The 26,317-nt window shown below is 47.4% G+C and overlaps 1 protein-coding gene across 1 annotated transcript in view; it reads left to right on the plus strand.

Annotated features, from left to right (window-relative positions):
* DNAH14 (dynein axonemal heavy chain 14) overlaps positions 1-26,317 on the plus strand; it is a 1,144,348-nt gene that overhangs the window by 421,969 nt on the left and 696,062 nt on the right. Inside the window, exon 34 of the mRNA XM_078647362.1 lies at positions 22,906-23,092. Within this exon, the coding sequence (XP_078503488.1) occupies positions 22,906-23,092 (187 nt within the window). The remainder of the gene's footprint in view (positions 1-22,905; positions 23,093-26,317) is intronic.

Genomic DNA, 26,317 nt, shown 5'->3' on the forward strand with positions numbered 1-26,317 from the left:
ACAGTTCAGATTTGTTCCAGTTCAAGGTGTATCCTGATGTCTTCCCCTGCTCGTCGCATAGCGTCAACAATGCCGGTATACTCTGTTCCGGATCTGCCAGATACACCAGCATGTCATCTGCGTACAGTGACAGGCGGTCTCCCCACCCGTCTGACCAGGTGATCCCTTGCAGTAGCGGGGTGGAGCGTATTCGGGTCGCTAACGGTTCCAGCGCGATCGCAAAGAGCAATGGTGACAGGGGGCATCCTTGACGGGTCCCCCTCCTCAGCTGGAACGTACGGGATATGTGGCCATTAGCCACCACCTGTGCTACTGGTTCAGTGTACAGCAACCGGACCCAGGCCACGAACTTCGGGCCAACACCCATATGTGCTAGGACTTCGAACAGGTATTGCCATTCTACCATGTCGAACGCCATTTTGGCGTCAAGCGCCAGTATAACCGCCTTGTCCGACAACTTGTCCGCTCTAGCCAGTACGTTATGTACCCTGCGTAAATTGAGGGCGGTGTTTCTATGTGGCATAAAGCCTGACTGATCTGGGTGGATAAGGTGTGGCAGGTAGGCCATTAGTCGGGTGGCGAGAAGTTTAGCTAAGATTTTAACCTCAGCATTGAGAAGGGAGATAGGGCGATATGACGCACACTCTCCCGGTTCTTTCCCAGGTTTGGGGATTGCGACGATGGTCGCTACCCGTTGATCTAACGGAAGTATGCCCCGGTCTAGGCTTTCTGCGTACATAGCCAACAGGGGGCCACTAAGTCCCTCCGCCGCTGCCTGGTACCACTCTATCGGAATACCATTTGGTCCAGACGCCTTTCCCGGCTTGATGTCATGAATCGCCCTTTGTATTTCCTCTTCTATGATGTCCGCCTCCAGTTCCGTTGCCGCTTCCGGCGTGAGTGTCTGAAGGGGGACGCTTCCCAGCTCTACGCGTGCTGATTCCGCTGACACTATGGTTTCTGGTGTATACACCCCTTCGAAATAGTCAGCTAGGGTCTCCACTTTCTCTTTTCCTTGCTCGTGAGTACCGTCCCTTGTTTGTCACTAAGACGTTGAATCCCCTTGGCGCTACCTCCCCTCCTGTCCAGCCAGGCCAGCATTTTCCCTGCTTTGTCTCCAATATCGCAGACTCTGTGTGACGTGTCTGTTATCTGGGATACTGTCTGCTGCCTCGCGTGTTCCCTAAGTAGCTGTTGCTTTAGGAGCAGGGCCTGGGACGTATCTGGTGTAGGGTTTGCCTCATGGGCCACAGTCGCAGTGCGCAGTGCTAGTTCCTACTCGGACAATTCACGCTGCCGTTCTCTCTTATGGCCCGTTATGGAGGTTATGGCCTGCCCTCTTAACACTGTCTTATATGCTTCCCACAGGGTAGCGGATGACCGAACTGACTCGGTGTTTTCTGCAAAATAGTGCAATGTCGTCGTTTTAAGCGTCTTGCGGATCTTGGGTACTTTGAGATAGGATGCATGCAGTGGGTATATGCGCCTACGTGTTTTCTCCTGCGTGGATAGTGTGAGTGTGACCGGGGAATGATCCGATATCCCTATAGGTTGGATGTCAACTGTATCTACTTGCTGTATGCCATCACTCAGTGCTAGGAAGTAGCCAATTCGTGATAGGCTATTGTGCACTGCAGAATGATAAGTATACTGCTTTGCGGCAGGGTGTGTGTAGCGCCATAAGTCGACTAGTCCCATGGCGGTCAAAAATCTCTGTATCTGTGAGGGGCCCCCTGTTTGGGGTACTGCCGGGAACCTATCTATGAGGGAATCTATCGCTGCGTTAAAGTCCCCCCCGATTATGATGTCTCCCTCGGGTAGGCCCAACAGGAATTCTCCTAATGCTGGAAGTGTGACCGAGTGCAGTGCCGGAGGAACATATACCGATACCACGTTCAGGAGTCTCCCCTCCCACTGCCCCTGGAGCGCTGCGAAGCAACCCCGTGCGTCTATCTTAGTACTTAATGTGATGAATTGAGGTGACTTCTTTACCAATATGCCCGTGCCCCTGGACCCCGTAGTAAACTCCGAGTGCACCGCCATTTTGTAACCCTTCCTATCAAGGGCCTTTGTCGTGTTCCCCGTGAGGTGAGTTTCCTGGAGGAGCACCAGGGCCGGCCCCTGCCTTCTTACCGCATTCATCACCAACCCCCTCTTTATCTTATCTCCCAGCCCTCTCACATTCCATGACATGAGGCGGAGAGGTACCACCCGTGATCTCAGCACCCCCTCCTCAGGTGTTTGTGTCTGCGTGTCTTGCATGTTTTGACCTATAGCTTTGACGGTGCATATCGGATGTCATTCTCGGGATGCACCCACCCCGCGCTTGGTCTAGACCATCCATGTGTTCTGTTACGTATGTAGACCTTAATCGTGGAACTTCAACAACTTCTGAACAACCCCTCCCCACCACCCCCCTCCCTGCCTCCCTGCTTAACGGTCATTCAACCGCCCGCCCCCCCAACTTAGCAGAGTGCATAGCCCATCCCTTTAACAGTGTACTTGCGCGCTGGGGTGGAGTATCCTCCGGAGCAGGCGACATCCCTGCCCACCTCCGAGCTCCCCAGGCCAGTGTCTAGACGTGTCCATTCAGCAGAGTCTCCCGATGGACAACAGTGTGAGTGACACCTCAGAGTCTTCATTCAGCTCCTCCTTCTGCTCCCCGGCTTTCTAGCGTAGGCGACCTATTCGCTTCCCCTCCTCCAGACGATTGGGATCCCGCTCGAGCATCCATTCGGTGATTCCGGCCATGTCTGTTTGCATGGCGAGGGTGGCCAGTGGGTCTCCATCCCTCCAACCAGTCCTGGGCCATCTCCGGTCTATCAAAGAACCAGACCTTGTCCTCAGCCACCACTCAAAGACGCGCCGGGAAAAGCATGGAATACGGAAATTCCTTCTCCCTCAGCGCCCTCTTAACATCCAAGAAGGTTTTCCTCCGGCGCGCCACTTCAGCAGTATAATCTGGGAAAAAGGCGACTGTTGAGTTCTGGATGCGGATTGCTGGAGCCACCCTCGCCGCCTGGAGGATGGAGTCCCGGTCGCGAAAATTGAAAAGTCTTGCTAGGATTGGTCTTGGAGAAGCCCCCGGCTTTGGTGTCCCACCGGGCACTCGGTGGGCCCTTTCCACCGAAAGGAAATGTGAGAGGCCCTTGGGTTGCAGGTGTGTTTTAATCAGGTCCTCCACATAGAGGTCCATTGCCCCTTTACCTTCTGATTCCGGAACCCCTAGTATTCTAACGTTGTTCCTCCTCGAGCGTCCTTCTTGGTCATCCAGCTTGTCTCTGAGGGATTTGTTTTCGGCCACCATCTTCTCCATTGCTGTCTGTAGTTCTGACACGTCTTCCACCAAGGATTTCGTCACCACTTCAACGTGTTTCACTCTCTCGTTCATTTTCTGGAGGTCTGCTTTGATCAGGGTGACCTCTGTAACGGTAGACCCCACCGTGGTTTGTACCTGTGTTAGAGCACGCATTATATCTTCCAACATCGCCTTCTTAGTCCCTTCTCCGTCTTGTTTTTTCCCTGTGGAGTTGCGCGATTCCATCTGGGGAGGGTTGCTCTTGTCGTATGCGAATTTATCAAGTTTGGCCTGAGTCGAGGTCTGTCTAGGGCCCCTGCCCACCATTGCCGCATCCGCGTCCGTATCCTCAGGTTCTTTCTGTGAGTTGCGGTACCTTCGTTCCAACCGTAGTCTCCGGATCTCTTGACGGCCGTTTCTCGCCAGTGCGGGATGTGGGACAATCCTCCTTTACTGGGTATGTGCCAGGTCCCAGGGGGGTGTGTATGCAAGGCAGCGAATGTCCTCTCGCTTTTCCTTCCACTGTCCCCAACGTGTGGCGGAGGCGGGTGGGGGGGGCGCCGATACTTCAGGACGTCCCAGTGAGACGGCGGTCAACTTCTGCCTATTGTAAGGCCCCTGCCTCTGCCCCTGTGTCGTTACCAGGCCTCCCTATAGCGTGGCCCACCACTGGTTCCAAGGTCGCACTCACCGCCAACATTCACCAGTCCCCTCACGGATACGGAAACCGCGACGCAGGTTCCGTGCGCCTCCCGCTCTGCATCTCTGTCGGGGGGCAGTATACGGTTCCTTAGTTGTTGGGTGAATTGCCCAACTCCCACGCACCCAGGGCCAGCTGCAGGGGCGGAATGTCGATATCCGGACTCACCTTGCCTCAAAGCGGGCCCTAGCCGTATCTCCACCTCGGTTCATGGCGTGGCCTTCTCCCTGGCTCGGGCTCCAAATTATAGGGCATGCGGGGGCACTCAACGTTGTCCCACTCCGCCGACAACTACCGGCTTTCCGCCATGACTCCTCTGCACACGCATGTGTGCCGCGCCTCCCTGCCGCCCATTAGACGCTCGCAGCCTCAGTTGCAGCTGTTTGACACCCCACCGGTCTCAGGTGCGGCGTCGTTTCCACCGCTGAGCCGTTTGCGGGTCGGATCTTTTCGCCGCCCCCTCCGTTGCTGGTGTCACTCCTGGTTTCGATTTCAGCGACCGTTTCCGGCGCCGGGGCACCGCCGACTCCTCACTTCCGGTCGGATCTCCGTATGGGACAGTCCGCTGTCTGCCGCCTCTCGCAGGCCTCACCCCGCCGGGCGCCGCTGCTGCTGTTCCCGGTGTCCGTCGGCTTTCAAAGCTGCTCCGCAGGGTATCGCCCAGTCCTAGACCCGGTGAGTCTCGTTGGAGAGTGTTTTTGATCGGATTAATGTGCCGGATTTACTGGGGATATCGCCTCGCTCCTGGAGCTCCTACGCTACGCTGCCGCCATGCTCGGTTGCCAGCCACGCCCCTCTACATCGATATTTTGATTGGATATATTTTTACTTACCTGTTTGGAGATAGGAGGTCGATATTTTGGTATTCTATATTTTTTCCTCGATGTTTTTGTAATTCGATATTTTTTACATCAATATTGTTTCAGTGATCCGCAGCCGTGGCATGACATCGCTGGTCCATTTGTGAATCACTGCCTGCAAGACAAAAAGAATGATAAGGTGATGCGTCATGCATCCAGCAAAGGAGAAAGAAAGAAAGAGTGGGAGAGAGAGGGGGGGAAGAAAGAGTGAGAGAGAGAGGAAGGCAAAAAGAGAGAAAGAGTGAGATACAAGGAAGAGAGAGAGAAACAGTGTGAGAGAGAGGAAGAGAGAGAGAAAGAGTGAGAGAGGAAGAGAGAAAGAGTGAGAGAGAGAGGAAGCCAGAAAAGTTAGAAAGAGGGAGACAGAGAGGAAGACAACGACAGAAAAAGTGTGAGAGAGAGGAAGACAGAGAGAGGAAGAGAGAGAGAGAGGCATTGGGAGAGGGAGAGAAAGAGTGAGAAAGAGGAAGAGAGAAAGAAGGGTGAGAGAAAGGAAGAGATGGAGAGGTAGTGTTGATACTGGAGAAAATCTTCGCAGCTCACCTTTGTGTCACCGGTGTGTCTCCAACCACGTGCCGGGACATAGTGCATCGTCAAGTTAAGTTATCTGAAAGATAGTATAGATTTAGTTATTGAAAAGTACATTCAACTGCACACGCGTAATTCTCTGTTTCAAGGAAGAGAGAAAGAGAGAAACAGTGTGAAAGAGAGGAAGAGAGAGAGAGAGAGAAAGAGTGAGAGTGAGGAAGAGAGAGAGACAAAAGTGAGAGGTGAAGAGAGAAAGAGTGAGAGAGAGGAAGACAGACAAAGAGAGAAAGAGTGAGAGAGAGAGGAGGAGAAAGAGTGAGAGAAAAATAGAGAAAGAATAAGATACAAGGCAGATAGAGACAGTGAGAGCGAGAGGAAGAGAGAGAGTGAGAGAGGAAGAGAGAGAGAGAAAGAGAGAGAGAGAGGGAGAAAGAGTGAGAGAGAGGAAGAGAGAAAGAAAGAATGAGAGAGAGAGGAAGAGACAGAGAAAGAGAGAAAGTGTGTGAGAGAGAAAGGAAGAGATGGAGAGGGAGTGTTGACACTGAAGAAAATCTTTGCAGCTCACCTTTGTGCCACCGGTGTGTTTCCAACCACGTGCCAGGAGATAGTGCAACCCTCAAGTTTAGTGATCTGAAAGATAGTATAGAATTAGTAATTGCAGATTACATAGACCTGCACATGCATAATTCTCTGTTGCGCTAATGCGCTATGAGGATGGTGCACCCCATCCACTCCCACTGCTCAGAGGTGTCTGTGCGCCCAGACTGCTGCACACTATCCACTCCCACCGCCCAGAGGTGACTACCCGCTGCTGCGGAAAGAAGCCTCTCTGCTCACCTTCTGCCACGGCGTCTGTGTAAGAGGGTCCACCACGTGCCGAAGCAACTTTGTCGTGCGTTCAGGATGGCCGCGCATCATCGCAGATTTTTCACGCGTTCAGCTTTGGTGGTGTTGGGGGGGTGAAGGTCGAATCGTGATTCACAGCAAGATAAGATTGTGCATCATGCGTCCATAAAGGTGAGAGGAAGAGAGAGAGAAAGGAAGAAAGAGTGAGCAGAAGACAGAGAGAAACAGTGAGAGTGAGAGAAAGAGAGAGAGAAAAAGAAAGAGAGAAGAAGACAGAGAGAAAGAGTGAGAAAGATGGAGAGAGAGAGAGAGAGAGAGAGAGAGAGAGAGAGGAAGAGAAAGAGGAACAGAGAAACAGAGAAAGAGTGAGAGAGAGAAACACAGAGAGAGGAAGAGAGAGAGAAAGAGACAAACAGTGTAAGAGGAAGAGGGAGATAGAAAGAGTGTGAGGTAGAGAAATTAAGAGATGAGGAGAGGCACTGAGTGCCCACACTGTGTACAAAACCGTCACAGCTTACCTTTGTGCCACTGCTCTGTCTCCAACCATGTGCCGCGGCGTAGTGGAACTCTCAAGCTCCCACATCTGAAAGATAGTATAGAATTAGTAATGCAAGAGCCGGGTTGGATTAGGATTCAAATCGGCCCGGGAACGCATATTGCCTTTGTTCAAAACACTGCTTTGGTGGAATTTTATTTAAGAAAGAGGGGGTGGGGGACATACAAAAAAATGCACGGATTCGTTTACACTGGTGACTTAAAAACAAGTGAGGCCACTTCTGCTCAGGCCCCCTGCCCTGCTAGGTATGCATACATAAATGGGCGGCCCTGTGTGAGAAAGAAAGTAACACCATTCGGACACCCACTGGGCCGCTGGCTGTATCCAAACAAACAGCGATACTGCCCAAATCTGCCCCCCCGACTAATCCAAAAAGCAGCCCACAGTTGGAACACAGCACCGGCCCCTCGGTCTTTGCACCAGTGCTTGTTGCGTTACCAATCCGACGCTGTGGCAGAGTATATACGAGTGCGTACGCCTAAATCGCTTTGCCGGCTTTCTGCATTCAGGCTGCTGTACCCCATCCACTCCCGCCGCTCAGAGTTATCTGCCTGACGCTGCGCACCAAGGCCTCACTGCTCAACTTTTCGCAGTCACGGCACCCTCCACATCATGCAGCTCCGTTATGCAAGGTAATAGGTCTCACAGTTGGTCTCACAGTTGGTACTGAGTCTTGATATTCCCATGGTAGAGGACATACTAGTGCACCTAACATCATCGCAGGTTGTACACCCGCTCAGTGCTTGCGGTGCTACTAACTTAGTGAGAAGTGAGGCCACGTACTCTGAACTCTAAAATGGCGTAGAGCACGTGCGCCCGGTCTTTTATATTAGTAGGGTTGCATGTCCTGTGATGCCTGCGCTGGATGGGTGTGGTGAGGGTGCAAACCAGCTGTGAGGGAGTGGCTGTGGTATCAGTGTTACCAGACTGGGCTGGAACACGCACAGTTGGGCTATATTTTTCTGGTTGTGTGGTAAAGTTTTGGTTTGTGCTAGTTGCCAGATTATAAATATATATACAACGCTCCAGCAAAGTAGTATGTTAAAGCGCTGTATTAGACAAATATTTACTTGGCATACTGCTGCAACATCAATTCCAATGCATTCACCGACCGCTTGACGCTGTCCCTGCCCCTCCTTCCCTAAAGTAGCAATATTGGGCTAGTTTGGGCTGCTTTTTGGTTGGCTTTGGGCTATAGGAAGTTTAAAAAATCTGACAACTCTGGATGCGGGTGTCCGTGTTGGAGTGCTACCGTCACCCGGGTTACAAAAGCCAAAGTGTCACTCTGTGAGCCAAGTCCCACAATATGGCCAACACGGAAGGTTCGGGGAATTACTGACCCTATATTCATCCATAGTTCCACACAAGAAAGATGGTGGACATGAGATATCTGTGTGGATATGAAAGTTTATTGCACATTCAGTGGAGTGCTGCAGCTGTAGCAATACAGGGCAATGGAAAGTTGAAGTTCCAGTTTTTCGCACATGGAAGGAAGCCAATTAGAGACAAGATCGTTGTCAGAGTTAGGCTGCGCAAACATATGTACTTCAATCACTCTGACGATCCTTACTCACTTATAAATTCACTATACACTCTCCTTGCAGTACTCTAATGATGCAGTCTCTACGTGCGTATTTGTACATGACCGAGACAAAGTTACATAACTAAAGTTTTCCCCCACTGTCAAAGGTAAGATGGTTGCATACGCTGTCCAGAGCACTATGTAATGTGGTAGGGCCTAGGGGCAGCATGTTGCATACATAATGAACACAGGCACACAGATAGATAGTGGAACTAGGTATGGGCACGTGCGCTCAACTCCTTTTTATTAACAGGGTTACATGTCCAGTGACGTCTGTGGTGGATGCGTGTGGGGTGATTGTAAGCCAACCCTCCGTGAATGGTTGGTGGTGGCAACAAGTACATCAGTGATCATCGGATTAGACACAGAGATTCAATCATAAAGGGTCAATGATATGTACTACACTAAGGTACGGGCACCAGATATGAAATCATACAGAAAAGATTCTATCGTAAAGGGTTCATGAATTGTGATACTCTGAGGTAGGACAAGAGATGTGAAATTATACACAAATATTGTATCAGAAAGGGTGCATCAGTTGTGCTGCACTGAGGTTGGGGCATCAGAAGCATTCAGCATGTGCGCAGTCAGTGATGATGCGTGGTTCGGGGGGGCCGCACTGGAAGCAATGTGCCGACGACCTCGCGCCACTAAAGAACCCTCCCAGCAGACCCAGAAGCAAGAAGGCATCCTGGTTCACCGACGACCTCAAGGACTCCAAGAAGACCTGCCGCACCCTCGAGAAAGCCTGGCTCCTCGACCTGACCACCGACAACATGACCGCCCTCAAACACGCTACCCGCAAGCACCACCAGCTCATCCGCACCACCAAGAAGAAATCCCTGAAGGAACGACTGGACAACAACGCCCATGACAGCAAAGAGCTCTTCACTATCGTCAAGGAGTTCTTCAACCCCAGCACCGGCACCAACGACATCACTCCGTCACAAGACCTCTGCGACTCCCTCGCCTCGTTCTTCCACCGCAAGATCGCCGACATCCACAACAGCTTTGGCGCCCCACCCACACACCCAACCGTCGAACCAATGCCCCCCACCGCCACCCTTCGCACCTGGACCACGGTGACCACCGAAGACACAGCCCCCACGATGAACACCATCCACTCCGGATCACCGACTGACCACTGCCCACACCACGTCTTCAACAAGGCCGACTCCACCATCGCACCCCAACTCCGGAACATCATCAACGCGTCCTTCAACACCGCCACCTTCCGGAGAGCTGGAAGCACGCCGAGATCAGCGCCCTCCTGAAGAAACCTACAGCGGACCCCACAGATCTCAAAAACTTCCGCCCCATCTCGCTCCTCCCTTTTCCTGCTAAAGTCATCGAGAAGATCGTCAACAGACAGCTGACCGCCTTCCTCGAGACGAACGGATCCCTCGACCCCTCGCAGTCCGGCTTCAGAGCCAACCACAGCACCGAGACCGCCCTCATCGCAGCCACCGACGACATCCGGAACCCTGCTCGACAAGGGGGAAACAGTGGCCCTCATCCTCCTGGACCTCTCCGCTGCGTTCGACACGGTCTGCCACCGCACCCTAGTCCAGCGCCTCAGCAACATCGGTATCCAAGAGAAGGCACTGGAGTGGATCATCTCGTTCCTCGCTGGAAGAACACAAAGAGTCCCCCTCTTCCCGTTTCGCTCCGAGGCCACCGAAGTCATCTGCGGCGTCCCGCAAGGATCTTCACTCAGCCCCACCCTCTTCAACATCTACATGAAACCTCTCGCAGCCATCGCTCGCCAGCACAACCTCAACATCATCTCTTACGCCGACGACACCCAGCTGATCCTCTCCCTCACCAGAGACCCCGACACCGCCAGAACCTGCCTACACGAAGGGATGAAAGACGTCGCGGAGTGGATGAAGGACAGCCGCCTGAAACTGAACTCGGACAAGACGGAAGTCCTCATCCTGGGATCTTCGCCCTCCGCCTGGGACGACTCCTGGTGGCCCCCAGCCCTGGGCACCGCACCCAAGCCAACCGACCACGCACGCAACCTGGGCTTCATCCTGGAACCCTCCCTCTCGATGACCAGACAAGTCAACGCCGTCTCCTCATCGTGCTTCAACACCCTGCGTATGCTTCGCAAGACCTTCCGCTGGATCCCCACCGAGACCAGGAAGACTGTCACCCAGGCACTCGTCACCAGCCGACTGGACTACGGAAACGCCCTCTACGCTGGAACCACAGCCAAGCTACAGAAAAGACTCCAGTGCATCCAGAACGCCTCCGCCCGACTCATCCTGGATGTCCCCCGGCGCAGCCACATCTCCAGCCACCTGAGGAACCTGCACTGGCTCCCCGTCGACAAGAGGATCACGTTCCGGCTCCTCACCCACGCACACAAGTCTCTCCATGACCTGGGCCCCAAGTACCTCAACGACCGCCTGACCTTCTCCACGCCCACCCGCCAGCTACGGTCCACCAGCCTCGCCCTCGCAGCCGTACCACGCATCCGAAGAGCCACCGCCGGAGGAAGATCCTTCTCTTACCTGGCTGCCAAGACTTGGAACTCCCTCCCCATCCACCTTCGGCTGACCCAGGACCATCTCGCCTTCAGGAAACAACTCAAGACCTGGCTGTTTGAGCAGTAGCATACCCCTCCCCCCAAGCGCCTTGAGACCCTCCCGGGTGAGTAGTGCGCTATACAAATGGCATGATTGATTGATTGAATGTCTCTTGCCTATTGGACTGTGTCATCTGCTATTGCGACTTGATGTGAATTGTGAGCCCTGCTGTCCGCAGTGTAGGTGGATGAAACAAAAGATGAAACATTTATGAAATACACTGTCGAAATATGTAGGTTTCTGGGACGGTATAGTTCAAATTGTGAGCTCTGCTGTCCGCAATGTAGACTGCCATTCAGTGTTCGTTTGGACTTGCAAGATTAATTTGGTCATTGTAGTAAAGCTATAACTGATATAAAACAAGTTCTTGAAGCACAAATACTAAAAAGATATTGTGTTGATTTGAGGGACGTTATACTTAGTTGGGATTGTCACCAGAAACTACTATAAACTTTGATATTTCTTTTTGAAACTTCACATCACTATTATCTTCCATCTCTTCTTCAACACTTATACTTATCAAACTGTTATTTTCTGTACACTTCTCTTGACTAGCATAGAAACGTAATTCTATATCATTACAAACTTGTTTTATATCATTTATATTAAACCTCGATTGCGTGCCTCAGCAAGACCTAGACTTATCCAGATGATTCCTCTTGACTTTGAATATCAACTTGCAGATGTCTATCGATCCGAACATTCGTTGGATCTAATTTCTCAATGTGAAAGCATCTTCAAGCTGAAGCTGTACAATTTTTGCTAAGTGTCTTCTCCTGTGAAATTTCTTCACACATTTCTTTCAATTCTGTCTTCTCAGTCATGGTAATATATGACATGACTTAGCGAGAAACAGCAATTGAGTTATCTGCAACATATTGTATGCCCATATTTGCAATCCATATCTTCAAAATCACTGGATTGTAATCATTAATGAAATTCGATTGTTATGTTCTTTTTATATTATAAGTATTTTTGGGTGATTTTTGAGTGATAGTATTCATCACTGCTGGCATAATACTGTTCAGTCTTCCTTGCGATGACTTATGGTGCACTGAGTTAGTAGTACCTTTGGTGCTCAGCATGTGCATACCCTGCGATGATGCGTGGTCCAGGGGGGGGCTCACTCGGACCAATGTCTTCTGTCTATTGAATTCTGCATTAATAAGGTCACGAGGCGATGAGTTATGGTGCGCTGAGTTAGTAGTACCTTTGGCACTGAGCGTGTACGTATCCTGTGATGATGCGTGGTCCGGAGGGGCCACACTCAGAGCAATGTCTTTTGTCTATTGAATTCTGCCTTAATAAGGCCACGTGGCAATGACTTATGGTGCACTGAGTTTGTAGTAGCTTAGGCGCTCAGCGTATACGTACCCTGCAAAGATGCGTGGTCCGGGGGGCCACACTCGGACCAATGTCTTTTGTCTATTGAATTCTGCTTCAATAAGGCCATGTGGCGATGACTTATCATGCACTAAGTTAGTAGTACCTTTGGCACTGAGTGTGTACGTAACGTGCAATGATGCATGGTCCAGGGTGGCCACACTCGGAGCAATGTCTTTTGTCTATTGAATTCTGCCTTAATAAGGCCACGTGGCAATGACTTATGGTGCACTGAGCTAGTAGTACCGTTGGTGTTCAGCGTGTACGTATCCTGCGATGAAGCGTGGTCCGGGGAGCCGCACTCAGACCAATGTCTTATGAATTCTGCCTCAATAAGGTAATGTGGCGATGACTTGTGGTGCACTGAGTTAGTGGCACCTGAAGTACTCAGCGTGTGCGCACCCTGCGATGATGCGTGGTCTCAGAGGGCCGCACTGGGAGCAATGTATCTTGCAAAATGCACTGCGTCATCTGTAATCGCTACTCCATCTGAATTGTGAAGCCTGCTGTCCGCAATGTAGATCAAAGGCAGTAGTCTGTACAGACATAAGTTTGTGGTGCTGTGCCGCTGGGTTCACAGTGGGCCTGTGTCGAGGAGACCCGCGGTCATGGCGGCAGCCACGTGGCAGTGTGAGGCCCACTGCTCTGGCAGACTCGTTGGCCTTCACAGTTCACAAGTGAATCACACCCAGAGCCCCGGCTTATGTGGCGTACGTTGGACGAGCCCCATGCGCTTCCGCTCCAGGGGAGAACAACACAGCTACATGTCCGAGATCTTCCCAACTGCCTGAGGTAACATGGTTGCGTCTATTGTGCACAACACTACCAGCATCAGCAGTATATATACAGATGGAGAGGTTTATGATCTGTATAGTGAAGTCTGTCCAGCACATCACCGCTACACTTGGTATTGTGTGCATCATTATTATTGATGGAGGAGTTGCGTCCTTCACACATACTTGCTTGCCATATCTGGCAACATTCAAGTATTGTGTGGCTGAGGGACCATGCCATTTTTGCAAGGTCCACTGTCCTGTTCTGCGCTGCCTTGGTGGTAGTAGGGAGGGGGGTGGTCCAGGGGGACGTCCTGAGGCTGGTGGCAGTGCATGTTGTGGCCTTTATGGGTGTTTGAGCTGCATGATCAGTAACTCTATGACATATGTTACGCTTCAGATGTGATTCTGGGCTACTATCCCTTTCACATTGTAGGTAGTCGTCCTGGTTTACACCAATAAAATGCAGATGTTAGATTCCTACTGCAAACGTGGCTTATTCCCTGTTTTTGGATCGCACCCCAGATTTGGCTGCTCATTGAAAATATCGGGAACTGGTGCTTTTGTCTTAATTTTTGCACGGGACGTCTACTCTGTATATTATTACCGTTAGTTGGTGTTCTCATTTGTGACAAAAAAAATTTGTGGAAGCTATTGCTGGAAAACTGGAAATATTGGCTGTTTTCACTAGGTTGACAATGAAGTGATAATTTAAAATCACTGAAAAAACTATAGGTTTAAAGAAGAAAATAATTAGAAATTAGAATTTAAAAAACCTTTGAAATTCACTGAAAAAACCATAAGTTTCAGGGACGTTATAGTTAGTTGGACATTTCACTCAAGCCAAAACCAGAGAAATTCCGATGTTATAGTTAGTTGAGCTAACTATAACTCGCGCCCCCGCAATGCACTGCTAATGATGTCACATATTACATCATTCATGACATGGTCAGTGACATCACCTGGGAAGAGTCGTGCTGCAGAGAAACTTGAAATAAATAAATATTTATTTTTGTTTAATTTGTAAGGTGAAGGCAGTAACCAAATAAGTTGGATGGCATAACACGGGGGAGAATTTGGTTTGGAGTTCTTTTCTTTCAGGTATTGATCTTGCATTAATACTTCATTGAGCTAAGCATTTACATTAACAGCTCAGGTGAATATTTAATGCAACTGGTATGTCAGCCTGAGCACATACACAATGATCACAAAGAGAAGCATAGATCTGTCATATCCAGATGTGCACTTCCTTCTGTGGACGATTCAGGTGTTCACAAGTTTGAGTAGCTTTGTGACTGCTTCTTAGTAAAAAGGCAGCACTTTCTTGCACACTCACCATGAGCATATTCAACAGCAAGCCCCAGGCAAAGGACAGAAAGAAACACATTGTCCAAGGTTTCAAGCTTCTTCTGCTCTTCGTCTTATGGCTGCAATGGACAGCACACATATAGGGTCTCTTTGTCTTTATTATTCAAGGGTTGGACAATTGACTAGGTCGTCTCTGCAGACACCTGGCATTCGAGCACTGCCCATCTCTGATACAAGACTGTCCCTCACATGTTGGTGGTCATTCCTGGTATACTGGGGACATTTGTGGAAAGTTGGTACCCACCCTGTCATCACACATGTCCTCGAGTATCAGGGGTAAATAATTATTGGTACACTCGGAGACGCCAAGGCGCGATAGTGCCTACCCCAGGAAAATTGCTATTCTTGGCATGTGTTGGGCCTTCATGACATGATGGTGTCCACAGTTCTTAATTTGTAAAAGCTAAGGCACTCATTATGAGTGGGTCTGCGAAGGTTGTGATATTCACCTTGCAAAGTAGTTTTTATATCATTCCAACCATGACCAGTTTTCCTGACGCACTATTCTTTGAAATTCAGAATTTTCCAAAATGTTCAAATATTTCTTCAGAAGAACCCACAGATTTATTAAGTAGCTCATTAGATCGATTCTAATTTAGGTAAACGTCACTGGATAATGTGATGTCTTAGATGCACAATGTCCTAGTGAGTCTCCCCCAAAAACCTGTTCATTTCTGCAAATGTAAGTCCATTATTCATGGGTGATGTGTCCTTTACAGTATTGATTCATGTTCAGTCCTTTTATAGCACATCAATCTAGACATGTTCTTTTGTGGCTCAGATGTTGCCTCAGCATTGGGACTGACATACAAATGCTGCTCGTTATTCACAAAAGTTTGGGGGACCCTGGACCTAATACATCGCAAAGCACCTGAAAAACCCCGAGTTCTTCCTCTCTATAGAAATACTATAGGAAAGCTAACTTAATTACTTCAAAAACAAACTCAACCTTACAAATGCGAATTCCTTCCAATTTCTAATTTCCTGAGAAAGGACTCCTGTGATAGTGACCCTAGCAACCGATACTATGAGTAAAGCCATCAGTCCTTCCTGTAAGATTGCATTTCTTTATTCAAGATATTATCTTAAGTGCAAAATTTGTCGGGCACTTTTTCACATTGCTTCATCTGAGTTATGTTTTCCTCTGATAGCATGGAAGCAGCATTAGAGTGAAAACGAACACATACAAATATATGTCCTTTTTATTACATCTTTTGTTCCAACCTGAATAAATTAATTGATTGTTATATCCCTAATTGTATGTCTGTATTTACCGTGTTTTAAGAAAAAGGAAGAAAAATCCTGTATGAAATGTTTTTTAAATGTTTTCCCCTCTTTGTATGGCTTTTAAATAAGTCGAATAAAGATATTCTGACTGACTGACTGAATAAATCATGGTTTCTATTAATAAGGGGAAGATTAAAAAATTATTTGTTCGATTGTGACTAGGAACATAATGCTTCCGTCAGTCAAATATCTTTCCGAGCAGCAATTCTTCTTTGTAATACTGCCACCAAGTGGACACCTAACGGAAATGGCAACATGCTTATCCCGAAAAAGTTTTGGGGTCTGTTCATCGGTAAATTTGGTCGCAAAGGTAGGCATACGACTAAGTTTACCTGATTTACGACTGCCCAAATTCACAAAAGGATTCCTGGCAGGTGTAAGCCTATCTCCGCAGCGAGGATCCCTGCCGCGAAAGCATTCTGCATCTGTAAATCACACTTAGAGGGTTTGGAAGTCTGTGAAGGACCATAAACACTATTGTTTGTTCGCATTGACAATTTTGTCTGATTAAATAAGCTTTTTTACTTTTCCCTATACTTTACCATAGGCAGACTCCACAATTGAGTGAAGGTCTCCCTACCGTATAATAAAGGGAAAATGTAAAAAGTGTATTACATTTTATAAACAATCAGTAAAATATTTTTGTTAAATATTAATGTAAATGAAGTTTATATATGTATTTTAAATGTAGAACAAAATGAAACAAGTTCTACAGCATAATTAACTGCATTTTGAATTAAATAATGTATTAAAATGCATTTAAAATTCAATAAAAATATTTTTCTGGAGTTTAAATAAAAAAATAAATTTCCACCAAAAGTTAAATAAACTATTATTATTCATTAATAATATAGAATTCATTAAAAGTTGTTTAATTGTATGTTTTAATTAATGCTATATTCATTCATCCTTTCATAAAATATTGTTATAATATTTCATATTTAAATAATAAATGCTTTATTTTTGATTTCACTAAAACATGAAAGTATATTTATTTCTATTTTTCACAATATTCTATCACATAATTTAGTCCTATGAGGTTTTATTTTGATCCCCGTTTTCCATTATTTTCAATACAAGCGTGATGCATTATCAGTGGTTGACCATGTGTGGGGCTGGACTTACCACTGTTTCTTTCTGGCAGTAGTAACTTACACTCATGAATTTGACTCCACAACATTTTTCAGGAGGTGAAAGTCCAAACTTTTGAATAACTTTACACACGATTGGTGAATAGCCAAAAGCAGTAAAGTTACTCAAAAGTGTTGGAGTAAACCTGGACATGTGAATTAATTACAAGTGTAAGTTGCCTTTGTCAATAGCCCAGAGAGTCAGAGTTAATTTGAGCCAGTTTTTTCTGGTGCTAGGCACCGGTTCTTAATTGCCAACACCTGGTATTTTGACAGTCTGCCACATGGTGGTGGCTGTTTGTGTTTTTTAGAGATGAGCACAACAACAGTTGTTTATTAATTCAATATACATTAAAATGACTAATACAGGCCACCCAAGCCATTCTTATAGCTGTGGGGGCCTTCAGTAGTCTGAAGGGGCACACTTGAAGGAGTATGACATTCGTATGTGTGTTTGTACTGTCACCCGCAGAGCTGGCTGGGGCAATGGATGGTCCAAGCCCTGGGACTTATTTCTTTAAGCACTGCAGAGAGTGCTGCTGAATAGTAATAAAACTAAAGGTTTGAAGTATACGGTTCTGTCATGATCTGTGGACTGCCCATACCTCCTCACAATGGTCTTGTGTGGAGGCACAATTTGCGAAACAGCTTGAATGTACATGCCTTCAGAGGTAGGAAAGGCTCGTAGTATAAGAGGACTGGGGGTGCCTCTTACACAGGGCGGTCTCCAGTGTTAATGCTACATATAGCAGTCACATCAACAGAACTAAAAAGATTATGTGTCTCAGTAGTCTACGGGACTCTCACAAGACTTGCAAATTGTGGCGACCTCATTGAACTCTTAGAATATAGGTTATTTGTGGTCCTGAGCATCGTTTTTAGAGTATCAATCAATCAATCAATCAGGGAATTGTAAGCGCACAACCCTGACTATTCTACCTTTGAATACTTGGGAGCTGAACTCAAAATAAAAAACGCCCCTTCGATTCGACTTCATAACATATACCGTGCTCCGGGCGAACACTTCCCTTTTGCGGATGAACTATCTGATGTTATCACTACTTCGCTACTTCGTTCCAACTCCAATTATATCTTCTCTGGAGATCTTAACCTCCACTGGGATGAACCCAGTAACCCTACAATAAACCTTCTCAACAACCGTCTTGAGATTAGTGACCTCAAACAGATATGCAGTGCCCCCACCCACGCTAAAGGTGCTACTCTAGACACCATCATCTCCAAACCTGATCTAACATCCTTATCCAACATTATCCCCATTGATTGGTCTGACCATCATCTAATCCTGTTCAATATCTTCCTCCCAGCACCAACCTCCACCATGCAAATCCCCCCTTGAGTGTTAGAGCATGAGCTCCAATCCCATCTCAGCTGTACCGCCCCTTCCTCCAATGCGAATGAACTCACCGAGCACTTTAATAAAACTACCTCAGAGGTTATAGACAAGCTTGCCCCTCCCTAAAATCGAAAATTCAACGAAATGTCCCCTCTAAACAATGGTTCACCCTTGACCTTAATAAAGAAAAGTGCTCCCTGAGACTGGCTGAAAGAACATGGAGACAACACCCTTCCCCTTCCCATCTTGCTCGCCTGCAGGCATCAAGCACCCACTCTGCGAATCTTAAATAGCGAAAAATACCGAATCGCTATTTAGAAATCGCAGAATGGTATGCATCACCGAAATCGGTAAATATCTGCTAATCGCAACCGCCCGCAATCGCCAAATGCGAATCTGCAAAAATCGCTACAAATTCGCAGATTCGGCTGTTTCCAACCCCCAAATTGCGATTTCGCAATTACCAAAATTGCAATTAGCGACCTCGCAGATTGCGAGATCGCAAAAACGTGAAGTCGCATCTTGAGCACAATGATGACATCACTACCAGGAAGTAGCCTGCTCCCTGCATCATTTGGATCACAGAGCTGGATACAGGAGAAGGCAGAGCACTGAGCTCCAAGAGACACACCCTGCAGTTCCTATACAGGACAGAAATAAATACCACAATGTCCCAGGAAGCTGCAGGACAAAGTGAAAAACCCAGGCAGCGCAAAATAAAATTCAGTGAAAAAGAACTGGAGTACCTGATAGAAGGAGTCAGCAGGGACCATGACCAACTGTTTTGGAAGCTGTCCCGGAAGGTGCCCAAGGCTACCAAGAGGCGCATCTGGGTTCGCATCAAGTCTAAGGTGAACGGGGTGGTAGTCACGCACCGGTCCATCGATGACCTAAAAAAGAGGTGGTACGACCTCAGAGGCCGTGCCAAGGAGCGCATTGCGGCGAGACTGGGGGGAGAGACTGGCTACGGGAGGAGGACACTCCACAGTCCCTCAGAACACACCCATGGAGGACCTAGTGGAGGACACCATCAATCCTGCAGCCTGCGTGGGCATCACTCGTCTGGACACCTCCCGTGCCACACACCAATCTCAAGGTAAGAGCCATGCTACTGCGACCCCGTACCCTAACAATGCCCATGCCCCCAGTGCAAGCCATATTGGTAACACCAGTAATCCAATTCCTGCTCCTGCCAAACGCCCAAATGCATTGTGGGACCTGTAGTGTGTCAATGTGCCCTGATAGCCACACACAGTCAGAATAGTCAAGTAAAACAGACCCCTAAAGCCAGTCAGGGAATGCAGACATCAAGCAATAGTGAGCCTGTATGCATGTTGCTACATCAGAGGTGCCTGAATCATTTCATTATTCATGCACTCATCCACATCACAGGTGCTGCAGATGCTGACACGTCTGACAGTGAGATTCTCCTCATGGCGAAGACACCTGATGAGACAGAGGGAGAGAGCCAGCCAGCACCAGCACCTGGACCAGCACCTGGACCTGGACCTGCACCTGCACCAAGACACAGGGACACCCCTACAGCTACAGGTGGAGCACGACCTCACCACTCGGCACGCATGGCAGTGGAGGAGATCCCACCTCCACCCAGGAGGCAGACACGACGCCCAGCAAGTGTGCGGGCCCACGCCAGCAGCAGGTTGAGGCAGCAGCACTCTGTGCCCACCACAGCAGATATGGAGCAACAGTCACACAACTTGGGCCTGGGCATTGAGGCTCGGATGCTTGCTGTGCACCGTAAACAGGCGCAGCACATGACAGCAATGCAGCTGCAGCTATATAAAACTGCATGCAACATTAGTCTCCTCACTGAGAGTGTGCAGGAACTGACCACAGCGGTAAAGGAGAGCAATCAGCTGATGGTGGCGCAGCAGGACATCACCAGCAGACGCCACAGGCAGCTGCTCACACGGCTATCAGCCTACACACGTTCAAACCACCTGATTGGGAATGCCACTTCCCAGCTCTCGCGTAGATCATTGGCCATGCAAATCCAGATGGTCCAATGCTGTGCTGACGTTGCAAGGGCCCTGGAGCAGGTCACCACCGCTGTGGAGAACCAACAGGTGGTCGACCATGGCAATGCAAGGGGGGGATGATGCCAGCGAAGGGACATCTAGCCTCAGCAGCCTGTCTGTGCCGGTGCAGTCAGAAAGGCGGCGCAGTTCCCGGCCCAACACTGCATCACGACAAAACCAACCCAACGTGGAGGGTGAGAGGCGACAGGGTGCGCCCGGTAGGAGGCGCTTGTTACTCGACATTTCCGGCAGTGCCGTGGTGAGGTAACCATGCACTCCTGCTCAGGTTACATGAGCCTGTATGTCTGAATACAGTTGCACTATTGTTTGCTGATTAAAGCACATCGAGAGCTTGTGAATTAAACAAAAGCTTTATTTTGAAAACAAATCTTCCTCATGTCAATCATTCATGTGGCTTGCATGAGTGCAGTGTTGTGTGAGGGGTATGGGTGCACTAGAAATAGTTCTGTGTGATGTTGGCGTGGCGCCTGTGACCTTCAGCAGGATTCTCCCCGTGTGCATGATGCACATGTGAAGGTGGCAGGTTGTCCCCCTCCGACTCACTACCAGACACCTCCACAGGTATCCTCCGCTTGGTGGCAATATTGTGAAGTATGGCCCACACGGCCACGATGTGGCAGCAGATCTCAGGCCGGTATTTGAGGGCCCCGCCAGTCTTGTGGAGGATGCGGAATCAACTCTTTAACATGCCAATGTCCGCTCTATCACATTTCTGGTATGTATATGCATTGTACTGCCGTTCCTGTGGTGTTGCAGGGTTGAGGTATGGAGTGAGGAGGTATTCACGGAGCCCGTAGGCGCTGTCACCTGAATGGAGGAGCAGAGGGTCAGTGCCTGTTATGCGCGGCAACATGGTCTTAACATACTGCATGTGGGCATGTGTACTTACCTAGGAGATGTCCCTCGACAAATTCACCCCTGGCCAAGCGGGTGTGTATGCCGCTGTGCCGAAAGATAAATGAATCATGCGTGCTCCCCGGGTATTGTGCCACAATGTCTATAATGATGGTCTTCGCATTACAGACCATCTGAATGTTGAGGGAGTGGTAGGACTTGCGGTTCCGGTACATGTATTCGGTCTCTGCGAGTGGACAGATGTGAATGTGGGTGCAGTCGATGCAGCCAATTACATGGGGGAAATGGGCGGTGTTGTAGAAGTCCAGTTTTGTTTGTATTAAGTCCTGTTGGGTTGTTGGGAAGGTGATGTAGTGATTTATCCGGCTCAGCATGGCGTCGAGGAAACTCTGTAGGCAGCGTGACAGTGTACTCTGGCATATGCCCCCTGCATATGCGACTATCCCCTGGAAGCTGCCGGAGGCCAGGAGGTGCAGGCAGCACAGGACCTGGACATGGGTGGGCACGGCATTGGTCCTCCATGTTGGGTGCTGCATCAGGGGGTCAAGGTCTCTGATGAGCTTCTTAATCATTGCCCCATTGAACCTGTATTTGGAGTAGATCTCCTCTTAAGTCTGTCTCAGGAGTGTAATCCGCAGCCGGAAGATGCACTCCTGGGTCTTGTGTCGGTTCTGGGCTGCAGCCTGGAGCCTCAGCTGCCTTGCCACGATGTAGAGACCTGCCATTGTGACTTTCCTCATGCTCCTACTGAGTCTCCTTAAGTGTGTTTGATTTACCCAACACCTTTTTCTTGTTTGCCAATTTCTTTTTTTCTTCCCCAATTGGACTTCATGGTTACCACCTGGTTTGGCTTCTCCTTAAATTGCGACTCGTAATTAGCGATTTATAGTATTTTCGCTATTTGCGAATGTTGATGAATGGGAATAGCGATTTATTAGCGATTTCGCAATTTGGTTGCGAATTCGCTAGTGTTTTCGCTAATTGTGTGGGTAATCGCTGTTAAGGAATCGCTATGGGGGTTTCCATATGGCTTTGCGATTCTTTGTTTTACGATTTCGCTATTTTCTGCTTTTGTACTTGATGCATTTCGGAAGTGGGAATTGCATTCGCAAACGCTGTTTCGCAGCGATTGAGATCGCAATATCGCTTGATGCATCTATGCCTAAGTGAATTGTCACACCATGGTGACTAGGAGGATTCTCCCTTTCCTCGGGCAATCAAGAAGGAAACTTGAGAGATCTTCACAGTGATCAGTTCATGATAGGTCGATGTTAGGGGCTGGAATGCAGTGTAACACTGTGGAACCAGCGGAGTGGCTTCTGTATGCCTTTCATTTTCTCAGCTTGTGGAAAGACAAATGATAGTTAAGGAATAAGAGAAATATCTAACCCATGTAAGTTTCATTCCTCTAATGCATTTGCAAGCCACATTGACTGAATCATTTTCGAATAACACTGAGAAACAATCTAGAGTAAAACAAAGCTTCAGCATGTCCACAATTCCCTTTTTAAAATATACCTACTTGTATTTGTTTGGTAAACTACCACTTCTACTAGTATTTGTAACTCTTACTGTGCTTGTTTTCAGAGTATTTAAATGTGGTGTACATACTACCATCACCGTTTTGTCTATACTTCTAGAATCACCCAATGGTTTGCCACAATGTGCTTTGTAATTATATGATGGTTCACTTTTGACGCACTCATTGATACTTAATGTCTTCTTTTTCAGCTACAAGGGTCGGGTAGACCTCCCGGATAACCTAAAGTCACTATTTCGCCCCGTTGCGATGATGGTACCCGACTACCAGCTGATTGCTGAAATAATGCTCTTCTCAGAAGGCTTCAAATCGGCAAAGTCTCTCTCTGGAAAGCTGGTCAACCTGTACCAGTTGGCGAGCAAGCAACTTTCACAGCAGGTATGCTACAGGACATCCATCTTCTATGATCAGAAGAGGCATGTCAATACTTTTGTGCTGGATACACTGGTACATTGTGAATGATTGTGCTATCTGCAAATTATTTGAACCTCATCTTGAAGCCATCTGCAGCCATGCCCAAAGGGTTTTGATACCATAAGTGAGGCATTTATATGCTCCCTAAACTACCATGTTTGACAACGTTGTAGCTACACCCTTGTTTAAGTTTCAGGAGTGACACGCCTTCCCCTGTAAGTGAGACGACAGATTAACGTCCATGTGCACTGTGCCTAGAACTGGCTCTGTCCATTTGAAGAAGGAAGTAAATGTACTCGTCCCTTTTACTTATAGCTCTATACTGCATAAGTTGGGCATAAAGTGATATCATATTTATTAACTTAGCACAAGTCAATTACTTTGAAGGTGCAAAGCGTACACAAAGTCTTACCAATGTCGCAGAGAAAGAGCCCACACAGGGATAAAGAAGGTGATGAAGTAAATAAGATGGTAGGGAGAGGTCCTGCCTCTGTAGAGCTTAGTGTTAGTATGATTGCTTTGCTTTGAGACTTTGTGATATAATGAGCACAGAATGATAAGTAAAAATACAGCTTTAGGTGTCTGAAATACAATGTAAAAGATGGAGGCCATTGTTTTTGGAGTCATCATATTTTACAGCTTCACAAGATCCACCATATCTATTTGTTTCTCGTTGGAAACTGCAATGCTTGGTTTATGTAGAAGTATAGGCTTGAAAATTGCCCAACTGGGTATCTATTTAGCAGTGCTAGTTACAGTATTGTTATACTCTTTACCAATATCCTTTACTCTATTTTCTGTTGGTCTTCACTTGGCCTATGTTCATTGTTATAGATAGCTGTTCTAATTTCAATTGAGCATTTTAGGGAATACTGTTGGTAAAATTAGCATGCTTCACTTGCTTGTGCATTGCATTCCTTTGGCTAAGATTTTCCAATGTTGCCAAAAAAAGGAGGACTACGGTGAAAGACATGGATGACAAATGAGATAAAAGACCGGTGTCCTGTCTGCACAACTTAAGGTTTGTGTGGTTCATCTACTGAAGGCTTCGCAGTGGAAGCACAGTGTAAACTGAAAACACTGTGTCCGTGATGACATGGGGCACGTGGCTACCTTAGTTCAGCTGTAAGGCTTTATGGCCAACACTCATTGCTTTGAACTGTAGCCTCTATGGAGAGGTGTGGCGCCGCGGCCAGGGCGACTGACCCTGGAATCTGGGGATCAGGGTTCGATCCCCGGCTCCGGCGGTAGATTAGCCCAGCACCATGTGACTCTGGGCAATAGCTCGCTTAATCTTCCCGACGGCCCCCAGCGCCTAGAGACCCTTACGGGTGATTGTGCGCTTTACAAATGTGGATTATTATTATTATTATTATTGGATAGGAATCCAGCAAATGGCAGTCAGGGCTGGAGAAATGTGTTTGTAGCAGGATACCCTCGATGCGGCTTTGGCAACCACTCAGATTAAGCAGTCTGGGTGGAAAACATGCAATATCTTCCAACACATGATGAATTTGGTGCAGAAAACAATCCCAAATTCTGCATATAATAGCTTATTTTCTAAATAAAAACTTGGAATAGAATGTATTTACCACACCCAGTAAATATTGAGCTCTGTGGGGCTGTCTTTTAACTGAGAATGGCATCCCACCATTGCCTTGACCCTGAAGGCTGGGAATGAAAAGGCAATTTTCCTTTTAGGACCATCAACAGTAGCATCTTCAGTCTACCACTGAGACCCTTATATTGAGCCATCAACTTACTTCTGGATACACCTGTGAAACGTCTTCTAACCAATAGGAGGACTTTCATACATGGAATTTGTCTATGTTCACTTCCCAAATGCAAACAAACAACAGTAATGCTTCTCCGAGGGCTCACAAATAAATTGAGGCCTCTTTCCCACTGACTATTTTGTAAATTCTGGTTCTAGTGTAGATATGAGGTTTGGTAGTGCAATCACTCAGATTACCAACAAATACATACCCATAATTAGAAACATTTCCAAACGGCAAACCCTGTAATCAGTCATGCAGATCCTCACACACACGCCCTCCCAACAAGTCACTGACATTCTTAATATTGTCATGTACATGAATGATAAATCTTCATGTTTAATAAAAATCATTGATTTCACATAGATTGATGCAATCATCAGTATCACATTCCTAAAACCTGATGTTTTCAAAAACATGCATAAGTTAACTCACCTCCAGAATGATTAGAACTTAATTCATGTGCAACTTCACTAATGTTAGCCACCACCTCAAGATAACTACCCAATATAAAACAACTGAGGTAAGATTAAGAAAGTAACAAACTCCATTGTAACACTTAACACTTTCAGATGCTGAGAACTAATATCATAATGTATTATTAAACCTATTTATCAATCTCATTTTGGCTAATTAACTATATGAAAGTAGATACTATCCATATGTAGAAAAAGTAACATTGACAATATTTATTTTGTGAAAACTTGTCTTGAGGTGGAAGTCAAACCCCATTAATCATGCAAACACATATATAAAGATTATCATCATTCTTATGCAAAGCCTCCTAAATGTAAACTCTAAGGGCCAGATGTAGGTGGCCAAATACCGATCGCTAATGCTGAAATTCGCAGAATTTCAGCGTTTGCTGTCGGTATTTGGCTGAGCGCAATGTAGTTGAGTTTAAACCTAATAGCAAAATAAGGAATCGCAAAATTGCGATTCCTTAAATGCAATGTAAGTAACACAAAAGAAAGTGCACTTTAGCCTTAAGGAATCGCTAATTACCACCAACTTCTAGTTGGTGGTAATTAGTGATTTCCTTTAAAAAAGCACTTTTTTGCTTTTTGTAAACTGCCATGTGGCACACATTCATGCCCTTAGGGCATGTATGTGCGCCACATGTGCACACATGCGCATTTCAGGGGTGCAACAGGGTGTCCTTTTGACACCCTGGCACCCTTGAAATAGCTCCCGCTATTTGCGATTCTTTAATACCGAATCGCAAATAGTGAATATCTTCCCATTCATTCTTATGGGCCTCCTAGCCCATAGGAATGAATGGGTAGGTATTCCTTATTAACAAATCTCAATTTGCGATTCGTTATTAAGGAATATTAAGGAATCGCTAATATTTTAGCGATTCCTACCTACATTCAGTTTAGCGAGTCCTTAATAGAGATTTGGTAAAAATCGC

The sequence above is a fragment of the Lissotriton helveticus genome, chromosome 6 (genome assembly GCF_964261635.1).
Source record: "Lissotriton helveticus chromosome 6, aLisHel1.1, whole genome shotgun sequence".
In the NCBI taxonomy this organism is placed as follows: domain Eukaryota; kingdom Metazoa; phylum Chordata; class Amphibia; order Caudata; family Salamandridae; genus Lissotriton; species Lissotriton helveticus.